Source organism: Mandrillus leucophaeus, unplaced genomic scaffold (genome assembly GCF_000951045.1).
Source record: "Mandrillus leucophaeus isolate KB7577 unplaced genomic scaffold, Mleu.le_1.0 Scaffold4, whole genome shotgun sequence".
Lineage (NCBI taxonomy): Eukaryota > Metazoa > Chordata > Mammalia > Primates > Cercopithecidae > Mandrillus > Mandrillus leucophaeus.
In genome coordinates this window covers 13,995,184-14,010,964 of record NW_012104253.1, presented here as the reverse complement: position 1 = coordinate 14,010,964, position 15,781 = coordinate 13,995,184, and the positions used below count along the sequence as shown (strand labels likewise).

Here is a 15,781-nt window from a genome sequence, read left to right as displayed (position 1 = left end):
GGGCATGTCTCAAGCTATGAGCTCTTCCAAGAGATAAATTCAGGACAGGTCTTCAGACTTACTCTGTTTACAACTGAAGAACAAAAGAAGACTATCAATAGTCCATCTTTATGACAATAATTAAAAATAAATAGGTAAGGCTAACTCTAATACATGTTCTCAGAAGCTGTCAGGCAAATTTCATTAATGTGACTCTTCCAAAAAACATTTATCATCCCACTGAAATTGATTTACAGTCCACACAATGGAATACCTTATACAATCCTTATGCCAATGATTTGTTTCTTGATTAAAAGAAATTTCTTTGTCATGTAAATGATTATATCTTAATTCTTTTGTATTTCTTAAATGATCTTCTTTATATGTAGGATGACTAATATTCTATAACTGCAAAATATTAATATAAATAATTCTAACTTTCACATAAGATTGTCATGAGGATTAAATGAGCTACTGAGGATTATGGGGCAGGCATACAGTAAGCATTTGTTAAATAATAACTAATAGCTATTATTATTTACAGGCATCAATTACAATTTATAGACTTGAAAAATACTGTCAAGCTTCATTATAATTACTTAAATATAAAAATCAAATTTATTGTGCCCTGACTTACATATTCAATGTAGTCATAATTTTAAGACTTATGAATGTTTAACATATATTTCCATAAAGTACTACCAGGGTCTAATTACTTAGTATTAAGCTAAAGAGAGATTTTCTTATGTAACTGATATTTCAGGCAATCCTAAGTTTTAAAATTGCAGAGATATCTGGTTTTTATTCAAGTGCAATTAACTTGCTTTTAAAGATTTTTATGTGCTGGTATTTGGAATGCCAGATGAAGCACTCTGATACTGTGTCTCTAAGAAGCATAAAAATAACACAGAAATCACACAAATAATGTGAAAATTCAAAAACATAAAATTTCTCCCATTTTAAAACACACTACCATCCTCCCTAAATCCCACGTGTCCCATCTTGTCTTTCTTCTTTATTTTACTGCCAAACTTCTTTAAAGCGTGGTCTACATGGCTGATGCTCCTTACCCACTGTTCCCTTCATATTGCTGCTATAGCAAGTTACCACAGACTTAGTGGCACAAACAATATGAATTTATTATTTTATAATTTTGTACATTCGAAGTCTGACATGGACATCACTGGACTAAAATCAAGGTGTCAGCAGGACTGCATTTCTTTTGGGGCTCCAGGGAAAAATTTGTTTCCTGGCCTTTTCTAGGTTCTAGATTCAGGCCACCCACATTCCTTGGCTTCTGGCCCCTTCCCTCATTCTAAAAGGCAGCTATGGCAGCTGAGTCACTTCTCACATCACATCACCTGACCTTCTCTGTAGACACATCTCCCTCTCACCCTCCTCTCTCCTCCCTCCCTCCCTCCCTCTTCCTATTGTGTAAGGACCCTTGGGGTTACATTGGCTCCACCCAGATAATTCAGAATAATCTCCCAAGTTTAAGGTCAGCTGATTAGTGATCTTAATTTCATCTGTAATCTTAATTCTTCTTTACCATGTAGCTCAACAGGTCCTGGGGGATTAGAATGTGGGTGTCTCTGGGAGGCCCTTATTCTGTCTGCTACAGCCTCTATTCATTCCTTAACATACTACAGTACAACTTCCACCTCCATAGTAACACCATAACCTAAAGTTAAAAATAACCTCATTACTAGAGTCAATGAATACTTTTCAGTCCTCATATTACTTAACTTTTTGCCCTTTGAAAACCATGGAAAAGAGTATTTTAAGGGCAGCAAAGTGCACAAGAACTGCCTTTATGGATCAGTCCAAATTGAGCCCCTCAAAAATGTTTATGTTAATCCACTGAATTTCGGGGTAGTTATGCAGAAAAAGACAACTGACATATTAGTAACTTGTAGATCATGCTTGTAACTTAGTGACTTGTTCAGGATCACACAGTTGATAACCAAAACAATCTTTTTATTTTAGCAGAATGACAGCCCCTTTAATTTAGGTCACACATCTATCATGATATTAGGAAAACAATTGATATTTCGTTTCAGTGACACATAATTTATGCAGATATTTAACCGTAACAAGTATATTTCACTTTGTTATTATGAAATAACAACACTTCCTCCTTGGATTCACAAAAGCAAGCTCTGTGTGTGTGTGTGTGTGTGTGTGTGTGTGTGTGTGTGTGTGTAGTACTCTGTATGTATATGGAAAGGTAGATAGAGAATGGAGGAGACAAAAATAGCCTTTAAACCAGTAAATTTGTTTCTTAAAACAGTAAATTAATTCTGAGAATTTGAACTGAAGATCTCTACAGAATTTCCAAGATTCTTAAGCAACTCATGTCATTCTGACAATTAATACCTTATGGGATTAATGTGAGGGTAAAACAGCACCTGCTCTCAATCAAAATTCTGACTTTCTAAGTACATACTGGTGCACAGTTTCAAGCTGCTCGCCTTCGCACATCTAATTTGACTTAATGTTGAACCCATAAATCTCTCCATTGTTCCGCAGTTCATACACTTTTATTAGCAGATAAGAAAGTGAAATTCATGGAGACATTGGGTTACATAAGCTTTAAAGTATTACTAAAAACTACAGCCTAAATAGCCCATTTTCCATTGAAGATGCAAAAGGATAACCACAGAAAGGGCTAGCAAGCTTATTTTAAGGCTATGTCTTGCTCGTGCAATTGCATGGAAGTCAGCTTGTAGGAGGGGAAGTCGCAGAGTTAACAGAAATCCTACATCTCCTGCTTTCAAGGAAAGATTCTGTTCTGCTTTCACTCTCCAAACACCCAAACACCTACTTATTTCCAGTAATACTCTGGCTGACCTCTAGACATCTAAGCTTTCTATTTCAAATTCTCCTACTTAGAATTTCTCTCTCTCATATTTCTTCTTATGGTAGCACCTTCCAAAGAGCTATTATTAATTCCCACATGCCCCCCATGATTCAGACCACTTCTCTCTTTTTTTCCTCTCTCTCTGCACTGTTACTTGGTCTTCTTTTTATTTTTTTCCGACAAATTTTCCTCTTCCTTCAGATATGCTTCACTACCATGAACTCCCATACCTTCTGTTCTCATTTCTACCTACTCCTTCTCCGCTGGTAGAGGAGAAATCTCTCCTGATAGCTCTCTTTTCTTATCTTCTATCTAAAATACAGTCTTAATGTGGCATGCCACACAAACGTGAAAGTCATTTCTTTTTAATGTCATGCCAAAACTATTTCAGTTTATTTTTTGTTTGGTTTTAGCTCAACATTCTAATAGTACACTCTATAAATGCATTCCAGCTTATCAAAATCATTACAAAGTTCTGACTAAGAACATCTATCAATCTTGTGAATTAGTCATATTTAGTTCAAAGCAAGGAAGTGCTTTCAGTTACTGTCTGTTTTGTCATACTAGTGACTGTAATATATCATGAACCACTCTGTTACCATCTCAGCAAGCATCCTCACGCTTACAATTATTGAGATGAAACTAATACTCAAAAGTGAAACTTTAATTTTTAAATACCTCTTAACTCCATTGAAAGGATGACTCATGATCACAGAACTGCCTACAAGGTTGGGATGGCATTCATTACTGGGAATGATCATTGGCATTACCTTTACACTTTTGTGATTTGTTTATTTAATGTCTTGTGAATTCTACTGATTAATGTAACAATTTATTACATAGATTAGCTGGTGTTTTAACAAAATCACCACTAACAGGAACCAGACAGCATCAAAAGAAAAATTATTTTTTACAGATTATTTGCCACATAGAATTCCCTCCCAGTGTTAGTTGAAATAAATACGAGTTTTAAGAGGCAGAGAATAGATAAAAATATTTTTATATCTCTTGTTGTAACCATGCACAGGTACAGAAAAAGTTGTAAAAGGAGACATGATCTCCACGTTACAAGATTTGGGAAAAGTAAAAGAAATATAAAGGGAAAAATCCATCAAATCCAATATCATTAGCTATAAATTAGAGCCTTAAAAGATACTAATGTTGTAGAATTTTTAAAAAATCTAGTCCACCACCATTTTTGTAAATGAAATCTTATTGGAACTTGGCCGGGCGCGGTGGCTCATGCCTGTAATCCCAGCACTTTGGGAGGCCGAGGCAAGCAGATCACCGATGTCAGGAGTTCAAGACCAGCCTGGCCACCATGGTGAAACCCTGTCTATACTAAAAATACAAAAATTAGCTGGGTATGGTGGCACACGCCTGTAAACCCAGCTACTTGGGAGGCTGAGGCAGGAGAATCACTTGAACCTGGAAGGCAGAGGCTGCAGTGAGCCAAGATCACTGCACTACACTCCAGCCTGGGCGACGGCAACCTCCATCTCAAAAAACAAACAAACAAACAAAATGTATCGGACCCCTGCCATGTCTATTTGTTTACTACTGCCTATGGTCAAAGAGACCTTAAGACTTGCAAAGCCTAAAATATTTACCATCTAGCCCTTCACTGGTCAAAGTCCTGATGCCCGATTTAGAAGATGGCAGATACAATATAAATGAGATCCAGCTACTCAGGAGGCAATTACAAGTAAATACAGCATATTGTAGGAAACAATCACATATACTCAGTTCAAGTAGAAATGCTAGTCTATTCTGTATCTGGCTACTAAAAGCAAAATGTCACAGGTAAGCAAATGGCAAGATAATACTAACATTGTAATAATCTTATCATTTGGAGAAGCCTGTGCAAACAAGGCAAATTTTATCCCAATGGAACAAACCCCATCAAGAAGTCTACAGTGAGCCATGAATACTAGTAGGTGCATGATGGCAGCCTAGACATGAATCTCCACATCTGCTCCTAAACACCTTTAAAAACAGCAAGAAAAGCTGTAAATCTCCATTACCTACTCCTTCACCAAAACTGAGAGGAAGAAAACCCACATACACCAAACAACATGCTGCAGGGCAGGCTAAGAAGGAACAGGGCAAGACATGAGCAATGTGGGAAGGTAGGAAAATGTAGTAAGATAGCAGGATATAAAACTAATATATAAAGTAATAGCTTTCAGCTAGAAGGTATGGTGGAAGAGAAAGTAGCATTTACAAAAGCAACAGATGACAGAATATCTAAGATTCAGTAAAGAAATGTGGCTAGGAAGTAAATGCTAAAACACACCTGAAGGTCTTCGAAGGATTCCAACATGAGCAGACATACCATGTTCTTGAATAGGAATAACCAATATCATAAAAATGTCAAGTCTCCCTAAATTAATTTTTTAATTTACAGCAATTCCAATGAAAATACCTTAAGTTTTTTTTCCACAAAACCAGACAATGTGATTCTAAAGTTCATGCTGAAAAAATAAACCAAAAGGAAGAGTCCTCCAAAAAGCTCTGAAAAATAAAGGCAATGAAAGATCAGGGCAGGTAAGGTTAGAGGGCAACTAACCTTACCAAGAATAAAAATATACTGTAAAACCTTGATAAATTAAAACATTACAGTACTGGCACATGACTTAACAAACCAAACAGAAAAAAATCAAATAGACCCAAACATATATGAGAATTTCATAGAGGAAAAAGGAAGCACCTCAAATCAATGTAAACACGGACTTTTAACTAAACAGTGTTAGGAAAATTAGCTATTTGAAAAAGATTAAGTTGGATCCTTATTTCATGTCATACTCCATCCACATGGATCCAAGTTCTCTATGCAAAAAATAAAACCATGCAAGTACTGGAAGAACACATCAGTGAATTCCTTTATAAACTCAATAGAGGAGCAGAGAAGGTCTTTTGAGTATGACTCAAAATCACAAGCCAGAAAAATAATTTTTAAAATAAGTTCTACTATACATAAATTTGTGCATGGTAAAAGCATCATAACCAAACTCAAAAACAAACAAAACAAAACGTGGGAAACAGGGGAAGAAGTATTTACAACGCATACCAGAAATGATTAATTACTTTATGAGCACCTAGAAATTAAGGGGAAAAAAGAGGCAAAGGGTACAAATAGATAATTCTCAGAAAAAATACATATGGCTTTTTAGGCATGTGAAAAGATGTTCGGCCTCATTCAGTGAAGAAAAAAAGAAAATGAACTCTACAATGAGACACTACTACTCACCTATGAGACAGGCAAATACCCAGAAGTTTGAGAATACATTCTGTGGAGAAACAGGCACTCTCAAACAATGCTGGTGGGAATGTAAAATGGTACAACTTCTATGGAAATGTATTTGGCAAAATTAGAGATGGCAAAAACGGATGGGTGTGGTGGCTCATGCCTGTCATCCCAGCACTTTCGGAGACCGAGGCAGGCAGATCACTTGAGGTCAGGAGTTGGAGACCAGCCTAGCCAACATGGTGAAACTCCATCTCTACTAAAAAAAATACAAAAATTAGCCAGGTGTGGTGGCGTGCACCTGTAGTCCCAGCTACTCGGGAGGCTGAGGCAGAAGAATCGCTTGAACCCGAGAGGCGGAGGTTGCAGTGATCTGAGATCAACATCACTGCACTCCAGCTAGGCAACAGAGCGAGACTCCATCTCAAAAAAAAAAAAAAAAAAAAAAAAAAGGAGAAATGGTGAAAACACAGACCCAGCAATCTCCCTTCATCAAGCCTACAGGTTTTTTCCCCCACATAAGTAGCAAATGACATATGTGCAAGTTATACCCTGAAGCATCCTCATAAGAAACAATAACCCAAGGATCCCTTCACAGGGAACCAGTTAAGTACACAATGGAATGGAACAAAGGACTATGCAGGAATTTAAAAAAAATAACAAGGAAGATCTTTATGAATTATATGGTGTTCATACGTTATATTACACTACAACCACATGTTATATTATGTTAAAACCAGTATCGGGCTGGGCGCGGTGGTTCATGCCTGTAATCCCAGCACTTTGGGAGGCCAAAGCAGGCGGATCACCTGAGGTCAGGAGTTCAAGACCAACACGGTGAAACCCTGTCTCTACTAAAAATACAAAAATTAGCCAGGCGTGGTGGCAGGCGCCTGTAATCCCAGTTACTCGGGAGGCTGAGGCATGAGAATCACTTGAACCCAGCAGGTGGAGGTTGCAGTGGGCCAAGATTGCTCCACTGCACTACAGTCAAAGTGAAAAGAGTGAGATTCCCATCTCAAAAAAAAACAAAAACAAAAAAACAGTGTCCAAATACCACACAGAATATTTTCACTTCTAGGAGAAAAAATATAACCTTATGATGAAGGGATCAGGCTGTCACTATGTAATTTAATCTTAGAATCACTAACTGGGAACAGTCGGATAACAGGTTTCTCCTAACGTGATATAACATGAAATATATAACATCATTTATGGTGTATTCCAGCTCAAAACGTTTAAGTTTAACCTACTGAGCCTTTAGATCTAGCTTCCCAATTACTACTAGAATTCAGCAGAGGCAGGAATAAGTTAAAAGATATTATAAGAACACAACCAAATGAGCATTCCTGGATTGGACAAACAGCTGTAACGCATAATTATGTTACAATTAGTAAAATATGAAAATGGACTTGTGTGACAAATGGCCATGAATTCTTTCTAGTTCCCCTCTTTAAGATGTGAAGTCTATTTCCGCATCCCATGAATCCAGGCTGGTCTTACGTTGAGAGAGAGGCTGTGTGAGTTCCAGTGTCTAGGCTCAGGAGGCCCTGCAGTCTCCATTTTTGCCTTCTTGGCAGTAGTTGCTCGCTGACCTGATACTACCATGCTATGAAAAAGCTGATCTACTGTACTGGAGGATGAGAAGCCATACGGAGGAGAAAAGAGGTGGCCCAGCCAACAGCTAGCACCAATTACCAGACATCAGAATGACACCATCTTGGACCTCACAGCTCAGCTAACTCTCCATCTGAACACCCGGTGAGTGAGCCCCAGGTTAACCATCAGAGAACTGCTCAGCCAATCCATGGGATCATGAGAAAATAAATCATTGTTTAAGCTATGAAATTTTAGGTGGTTTGTTATACAGCAATAAATAATTTGTACAACTGGCTTTTAAATGAAAATTTATTAGCTGGGAAAGGTAGACATCATTAACTGAAAGACCTGCTTACAAATCATATATAGGACAAACTCATTTTGATAAAACACACACACAGACATATAGACAAAAAGACCTAGAAGAATATATACTGATAATAGAGGAGTATATAATAAGGTACATGCTGGGTAGTGAAAATGTTTTTATTTTCTTATTTTTGCTCTCCTGTATCTTCTGTATGCATATATACTGCTTTTGCAGTAATAAAACTTTAAGAAAACATATAGTTTTTTTAAAAAGGTTTATAGTATTTACTTAGTCATCAGACAAACTGTCAGCAAGGTCCCTGAAGAGCTAGACATGTAAGTTCTTGCTAATACCTCACAAAAAGCTGGATCAATAAACCTTTTGGGGCTGTTATAGGCTGAACTGTATCTTCCCAAAACTCATTATGTTGAAGTCCTAGCCTCCAGTACCTTAGAATATGACTGTAAATGGAGTTAAAATGAGGCGCCTAGGGTGGAACCCAAAGCAATCTGACTGGCATCCTTACAGGAAGAAGAAATTTGGGCTCAAAAAGAGATACCAGGGCACACATGCATAGGGGGACAACATGTGAAGAGGCGATAAGACAGTGGCGATCTGCAAGCCAAGGGAAGAGGCCGTGGGAGAAACTAACCCTAGTGGCACACTGATCTTGGACTTCCAGCCTCCAGCACTGTGAGAAAATAAATATCTATTGTTTAAGCCACCCAGTCATAGCAAACTAATATAGGGACCAAGTGTATGGCACGATGTTTGGGAAACTGTGCATTAGAGCACTGCAAACAAATAACTGAACCATAAAAACAGTTTATGGTCCTCTTCTAAATTCCCGAAAAGTTTTCATCTTTAAAAGTCAACTGCTGAAACAGGCACAAAGAATAATTGTGTTAAAAAAATTAATGTGAACAGAAGATAGAAGGGCATGATTTCTAAATGCAACGCCTCACTCACTGTGGAATGAATATGTTGTCTAGTTCACGTTCCATTTTTGAGTTAGCACAAGAAATGGGTTTTCTTGTTTCGTTTTGGATTTGTTTATTTAGGGCCAATGACAAAGACCAAAAGTAATGGAGAGCCAACAATGAAAAAGCAACATGATTAAGGACTACTGTTTTCTAGTCAAATACAAAATATTTCACTCATATCTATCTACTTCTAAATTTAAAATGTTTTATAAAAATTATAATTTTAAATAATTTAAAAATGCACATTGAGTATAGTTAACAGAACAGGAAAAAAAAAAAAGAAGAGAGGAGAAAGAAAGGGAAGGGGCAGGATAGCACATAATGGTGCAGAGTCCAAGAACCTGTTTTCTTAACAGCTTCTGACTCAGACAACCGTAGACACATGATTTAACTTTTATGAGTTTATTATCAAGGGATAAACTTGAAAAGATAATCATTTCTCAAACAGTCCTCATGGACTTCCTAAGGCTTTCCTGGAAATTATTCTAGGGTAAAGAATAGAAATAAACTGGTAGGGCCTGGTACCCTTAGGCCCAGATACAAGCAGAGCTACTCCTCTCCATTTGTTTTCCACTTGAATTTCTGTTTGTTCATTTGAGGGAAGGGTCCTGCACTAAAAATGTTTGAAACCGCTGCATTAGAATGCTCTGTCACCCACAACAGTCTTATTGTTCATGTGGGTAGATACTGAAGACATATCTACGAAAAAAATCAATAACATAGCAGATACACACAGGAGGCAGAATGAAGGGTCAAATGATATGGACTCACTGGAACAACAGGCAAATGGTAACATTAACGGGGACTCTAAGAGGAGAGAAGAGAGTGTGTCCTACATGAATAAAGATTTAGAATTGTTAATTGATGGTAAGCATTGCAAAATGAGCATGAAGTGTAACATCATGGCTCAAAAGGTGAATGCAATCTTAGGTATCATTAATAAAAATATAATTCCTAAAATAAAAGCATTCAATAAAATGGCCAAATGTATATTTAAAAAACCGGTTTGTATTACCAGTAATTAAAGAACACAGGCAGCAATTTAGGGAAACAGAAGACAGACACTGGAATAAGTCAGACTTGAGCTCCAATCTTCAAGCACACACAAGATATGTAACTTCAAGACATATAGCTTCCAGAATGTTGACATCACTAATGAGAGGATCCTGCAGTGTCTTTGTGTGGTCAGTAATATTATGGAATACACCTAGTGTAAAAGCTGGCATACTGTAGGCACTTAAGAAATAGCTAATGCTTGCAAAGCACTATGTGAAATTCCAGCTCATTTAATCCTTACCATAATTCTAGAAGAGAGTGATATCACATACATGCAAATTAACACAAGCACAGGACCAAAATGGTCACAGATGAAATCTTTAACAATGGTAGAATACTAGAAGCACTGCCATTTATCTAGTGGGAACAGAAAATGGTGCAACTTTTCTGCAAAGCAATCTGGTAATGTGTGCTGAGGACTTTTCCAAAGATCATATATAAAGGTCCAGTTCTATTTGAGAAAGAAATGGATTCAGAAAGTGCTTAGGGTAGAAATGGGAGTGTAAAGGGCTGACTGATTAGTAGCTAATCAAGTTTTTCACCAGAAATGCAAAGCATCTGTAGGAACAGAAGTATTTTCTTTCTTTTTTATTTTCCCCCATTACTGGTTTCCACGAACATCCCCTTGTCAGCCTAAACCTGTTCATTCTGAGAACTTCTACAGCAGAAACTGGCCCACTTCACCAATCAGTTCCTCACATTTGAACAGAAGCATACTGCCCAGGGAGGTAGATACCCCTAACAATTCAAATGTTTCTTAACATTAATAAAGGAAGGGCTGGGATTGGCAGTTCAACACCTGTAATCCCAGCACTTTGGGAGGCCAAGGCATGCAGATCACTTGAGTTCTGGAGTTCGAGAGCAGGCTGGCCAATATGATGAAACCCCATCTCTACTTAAAATATAAAAATTAGCTGGGCATGGTGGTGCATGCCTGTAGTCCCAGTTACTCAGGAGGCTGAGGCAGGAGAATTGCCTGAACCTGGGAGGCAGAGGTTGCAATGAGCTGAGATTGCACCACTGTACTCCAGCCTGGGTGACAGAGCTAGACTCTGTCTCAAAAAAAAAAAAAAAGAAAAGAAAAGAAAGAAAGAAAAAAAGACTAAGAAAAGAGTGTGAAATAGAAGTATGTAAATTCTTTCATAATGGGAGGCCTCAAATCCAGAGTAATGCATGATATTCCAGGAGATGCCACCACAAAGAATGAGAATCAAAATATTTCACTTCTTCTAAGTCCGTAGTATCTTGCCCTTTGAGAACATTATAACTTAAGACCCAAAGAAAAATGCTTTCATAAAAAGTCTGATAACAACTGACACTTACCTAAAATGAGATGAAGTTTGGTTTCTGTCTGGAAAGCATAATGTAATGTCACCAAAAACGGCGACTGCCTAATGTGCTCCAGGACTTGTCGTTCTGTCCTTGTATGCTCTGTGGTTTTGGCCTTTTGAACTATTGTTGCCTTTTTCAAAACTTTCATGGCATACAGCTTTCCAGTATCATGACCGCTTATTTTACGAACTAGAAATACTTTTCCATAAGCTGAAAATGAAAAGAAAAAAACAAAAAGAATTAAAATGCTACACAGGTAAAATGGCAATTTAGTAGAACTAAATTTATTTAATGCACAAAAAAATATACTCTTTAAAGGAAAAAGCATCCTTGGTACCAGTTCAAATAGTTCTTTGATAGATTTCTTCAATTTTATACCAAATATATTTCTAGGTCTAACCCTCAATGTTTACATATCTAGCCACTGCTGACAAAATTATGCTTTTACTCTTTTACTGTTATTCTCTCCTCAATATTTTTAGCTGTAGGAAACTAGCTGTTATTATGGCCAACTAACCACAATCCAATTCTGGAACAACCAGGACATTTTAGGCATCATAAAACTTCGAGGTATATATATATTTGTTACTGATGTAGATAAATGAAGGCAGTTCTTAATAAGAATTTCATATATATATATATACACACACACACACATATATATATATAAATCAAATGCCTCAATTATTCCTCTATAGTTATAAAAAAGCCTAAAGCAACATAAGCTGACATTACATGAACAAAAGACATCTTCAGACTTAAAACATGAGAAGATCCTAAATTGCATACAATACAGACAGAAGCCCTTTTGCATCTCTGGGCAATAATCTACAGCTTACTAGGTCAACCTTGCCACACTTTTCATAATAAGGACTCTATTGGGCACAATCCTATGTGTGGTGCCCCTCCTCCAGGTGGAGGAACTGGGGTCATGTGGGCACTGTGCCTGTGGGCAGAGCAGGTTCTCTGCATTTATTTTCTTAGAGAAGTGGGCTAGGGCAGGAAGAAGTGGAAGGAAGAGGGAGGAAGAAGGGAAGGCAAAAAAACCAAAAACACTTTGGGAATGAAAAGGTGAGTCTCCTACTTCATCCCTGCAAGGTATCAAATCGCTACAGTTAATCTGTTTTAAAAGGCAAATGCTTGCTGGGATGTTTAAGTCCAGTCTCTCTTAAATGCTTTAATCAGATCATTATTGAGTTAGTTTGAATTCGGGCCCAGATCAGTGTTCACACTCTACGGTATTTACCACCTAATTCTATTGTAATCCACCCACTAGAAGAAGGGAGCTTTAAGGGAAGGCTCTTGTACTCCGTATGTTATTCAGTTTCGTACTTTGGGAACTGGATTAGTAACAACACACAATGTGCAAGAGATCGTTGAAAGACTAATAATTCCGAGAAGGAGCGCCAACATTTATTAAGGACTTGCCGATGCCAGGCTCTGCACTAAACATATTGATTCACTTAATCCTCACAACAGCCAGTGAAGCGGGTGCTTTTAGCAATTCTACTTCACGCATGAGGAAATGTGTTCAGAATAGTTACAGAACTGGCCCAAAGACTGAGGCAAGCAGCAGCAGAACTGATTCAAATGCAAGGAGTGTGACTCCAGGGACCACACTCTGAACTATAAATGAACCAAAAAGTGATTCCTCACAAGTGCAAGTAATCAGACATTCTGGATCTTAATATAACCAGTACTGTAAACATACTGAACACATTCCAGGGCACAGAAAAAGTTCACAAAGGTTTGTGTATTATATCATCGGAAATACAATAATTATAGGTTGAGACCTTAGCGAGGCAGAAGTGAACCAAAAAGATGCAATGACAACTTCTGGGACCTAACAAATTAGAGTATAAAAATAAAAAAATGTTTATTCAGAAGCAACAAAATGAAGCCAGAAAATACTATGCACTATGCCTTCCAACAGGGCAAGCCACTATATAAACTCAGGAGAAAGTAAAGTCTTCCACAAGCAGCCCTGCAACTTCTGCGTTCCTTACATACACATGGCACCTACCCTAAATTCTTGTTACCCCAGGTTTCTATCTCCAGAGCACTGTGGTTTTTAGAAATCAGGAAATCCACCTATGCTCTCAAAACCAGGAATTCTTTCCACAACATCACTGAAACATGGCTGTTCAGCTTCTTCCTGCTACATCTGCCCTCAACATAGGTGTTGACCATGTGACACACAGACTGCTGGGTGTTAGAATCTAACATCTGAGTACTTGTCAGGCACTTATGATATATATTAACTCATTCAATTCTTGAGAACACTCCTATAAGGAGGTGAGAACTATTATCTCCATTTTATAAATGAAGAAACTGAAGTAGAGAAGAGTTGGGTCACTTGCCCAAGATCACACTTGCCATTTAGTCTTGACTCCTGGGCCCACAGTCTTACCTGTGGTCCAGCTGCTTCACTTAAGTGAATGACCTCACAGGCAAATAAATAGGGAACCAGAGATTAAACAGAAGTCACAATGCAAGTTAGCTGTTTTAACAGTGGATGGACCCAGTGCTCCTACCTCCAAGAGGAGGAAGTTTTGCAAAGTGGCCCATTTTATTGATGGGAGGCTCTATCAGAAAATCTTCCTTATATCGCCGGGTGTGGTGGTTCATGCCTGTAATTCCAGTACTTTGGGAGGCTGAGGCAGGTGGATCATCTGAGGTCAGGAGTTTGAGACTAGCCTGACCAACACAGAGAAACCCCATCTCTACTAAGAATACAAAATTAGCCAGGCATGGTGGCCCATGCCTGTAATCCCAGCTACTCAGGAGGCTGAGGCAAGAGAATCGCTTGAACCCGGGAGGTGGAGGTTGCAATGAGCCGAGATTGCACCATTGCACTGCAGCCTGGGCAACCAGAGTGAAACTCAGTCTGAAAGAAAACCTTCTTTATATTGACTGGAAGCAGGACTTTTTAAAATTTTCATTTGTCCTCCTATACCCTCTGGACTTAAAAAAGAATATCACTCTTCTTAAGATAATCTTTTAAATATTTAAAAACACTATCATGCCATCTCCATACTCTTTCCTCCTTAAATCAATCTCAAAGTAAGATGACTCTGAGACCTCTCACCACTAAGAGGTTCCACTGATATGTTCTGTGGGGTTGTAAATATTTTTCTCTTTGATTTCTTTCTGTTACTTTAGAAACTATTGTATTTCACTCCAAATATGCATGAGGTAGGATGTCAATATATACGATCAAATAATATAAAATCAGCCTGATTGCTATGTTACACTCTATATGGTCAAATAATACACAATCATCCTTGCCATGTGAGAACATCCAGAAGTTTCCCAATAATATGAATTAAAGGCCACGTACTCTGCCAATGCAATTGTGTTCATCTGTCAGACAATGTCAGGGAAAAACTATAATGAAGCTCATAAATATTTTGTTTTTACTTTTATAGTTGCCATGATTAACATTTAAGCTACAATGCTTCATCACATAGTAAGTACCAGTGGTTGCTTATTATCAGTAACATTCAAGGAGTGCCTTACAACATTCTAAACAGTAAGTATTTCAGATAATGATCTTACTTCTAAGAAGGCTGTGTAACTAAAACGTAGTTGTCTCCAAACAGTTTTGTTTTTAAAGCACCCAGAAGACTGTTTATCACATTGCCGAATGGGGAGAAAACACACATTCCGTACTGGAGAGATCTTGAAGAAGTCACCTTACCTGGTTAAGCCAGTTTAGAGCTCAGAGCAGAGAAAGAAAGTAAAGTAGTCCTTCTGTTGAATAATGCTATCTATTCCAGAACCACCTTTTTGTTCTCCAATATTTCAAGAGTGGCTATTGAAACTGGAATTGGTTGCAATATTCTTTTCTTTTAGTTTGCAACTGGATGAATGACTGCCTGCAAGTGCAGCCAACTCCTGCCTTTCATTCATTATGTGTGCCCTGACATTATTAGAGTAATCTTATTTTTAAAGTATCTTTAAGAAACTGCAAAGACTACCATAGTGAAAACTACTTTGGCCAAAAAAAAAGATAAACAAAATACGGACTGGGTTCAGTGGTTCATGCCTGTAAAGCCAATACTTTGGGGGTCTGAGGTAGAAGGATCACTCGAGGCTAAAAGTTTGAGATAGCAGTGAGCCATGATTGCATCACTGCACTACAGCCTGTGTGACAGAGCATGATCCTATCTCCAAAGGAAGAAAAAGAAAGATAAAACAATAGTACTTCCTGCTTGGATGCAGCTGCTTCGGTAAAAAAACTACCTTCACACCTTCATAGGTATAACTCTCTAATTTCTGCATCAACATGCAATGGCATGAAATGTTCAATTAGCAATCCTCACAGAAGTCATGTCTGCAGCTGTTAATCTTTTCAACTACATCAGAGCTAAGGTCTTTTCAAGATACTCTGTTAAGAAATATGAACAGGGGGC

The 15,781-nt window shown here is 37.9% G+C and overlaps 1 protein-coding gene across 1 annotated transcript in view; it reads right to left on the bottom strand.

Moving 5' to 3' along the window:
* The window catches only part of RPS6KA5 (ribosomal protein S6 kinase, 90kDa, polypeptide 5), a 143,388-nt gene that overhangs the window by 105,921 nt on the left and 21,686 nt on the right, over nt 1-15,781 (bottom strand). Inside the window, exon 2 of the mRNA XM_011991787.1 lies at nt 11,358-11,576. Coding sequence (XP_011847177.1) covers nt 11,358-11,514 — 157 coding nt within the window. The 5' untranslated portion in view covers nt 11,515-11,576. The remainder of the gene's footprint in view (nt 1-11,357; nt 11,577-15,781) is intronic.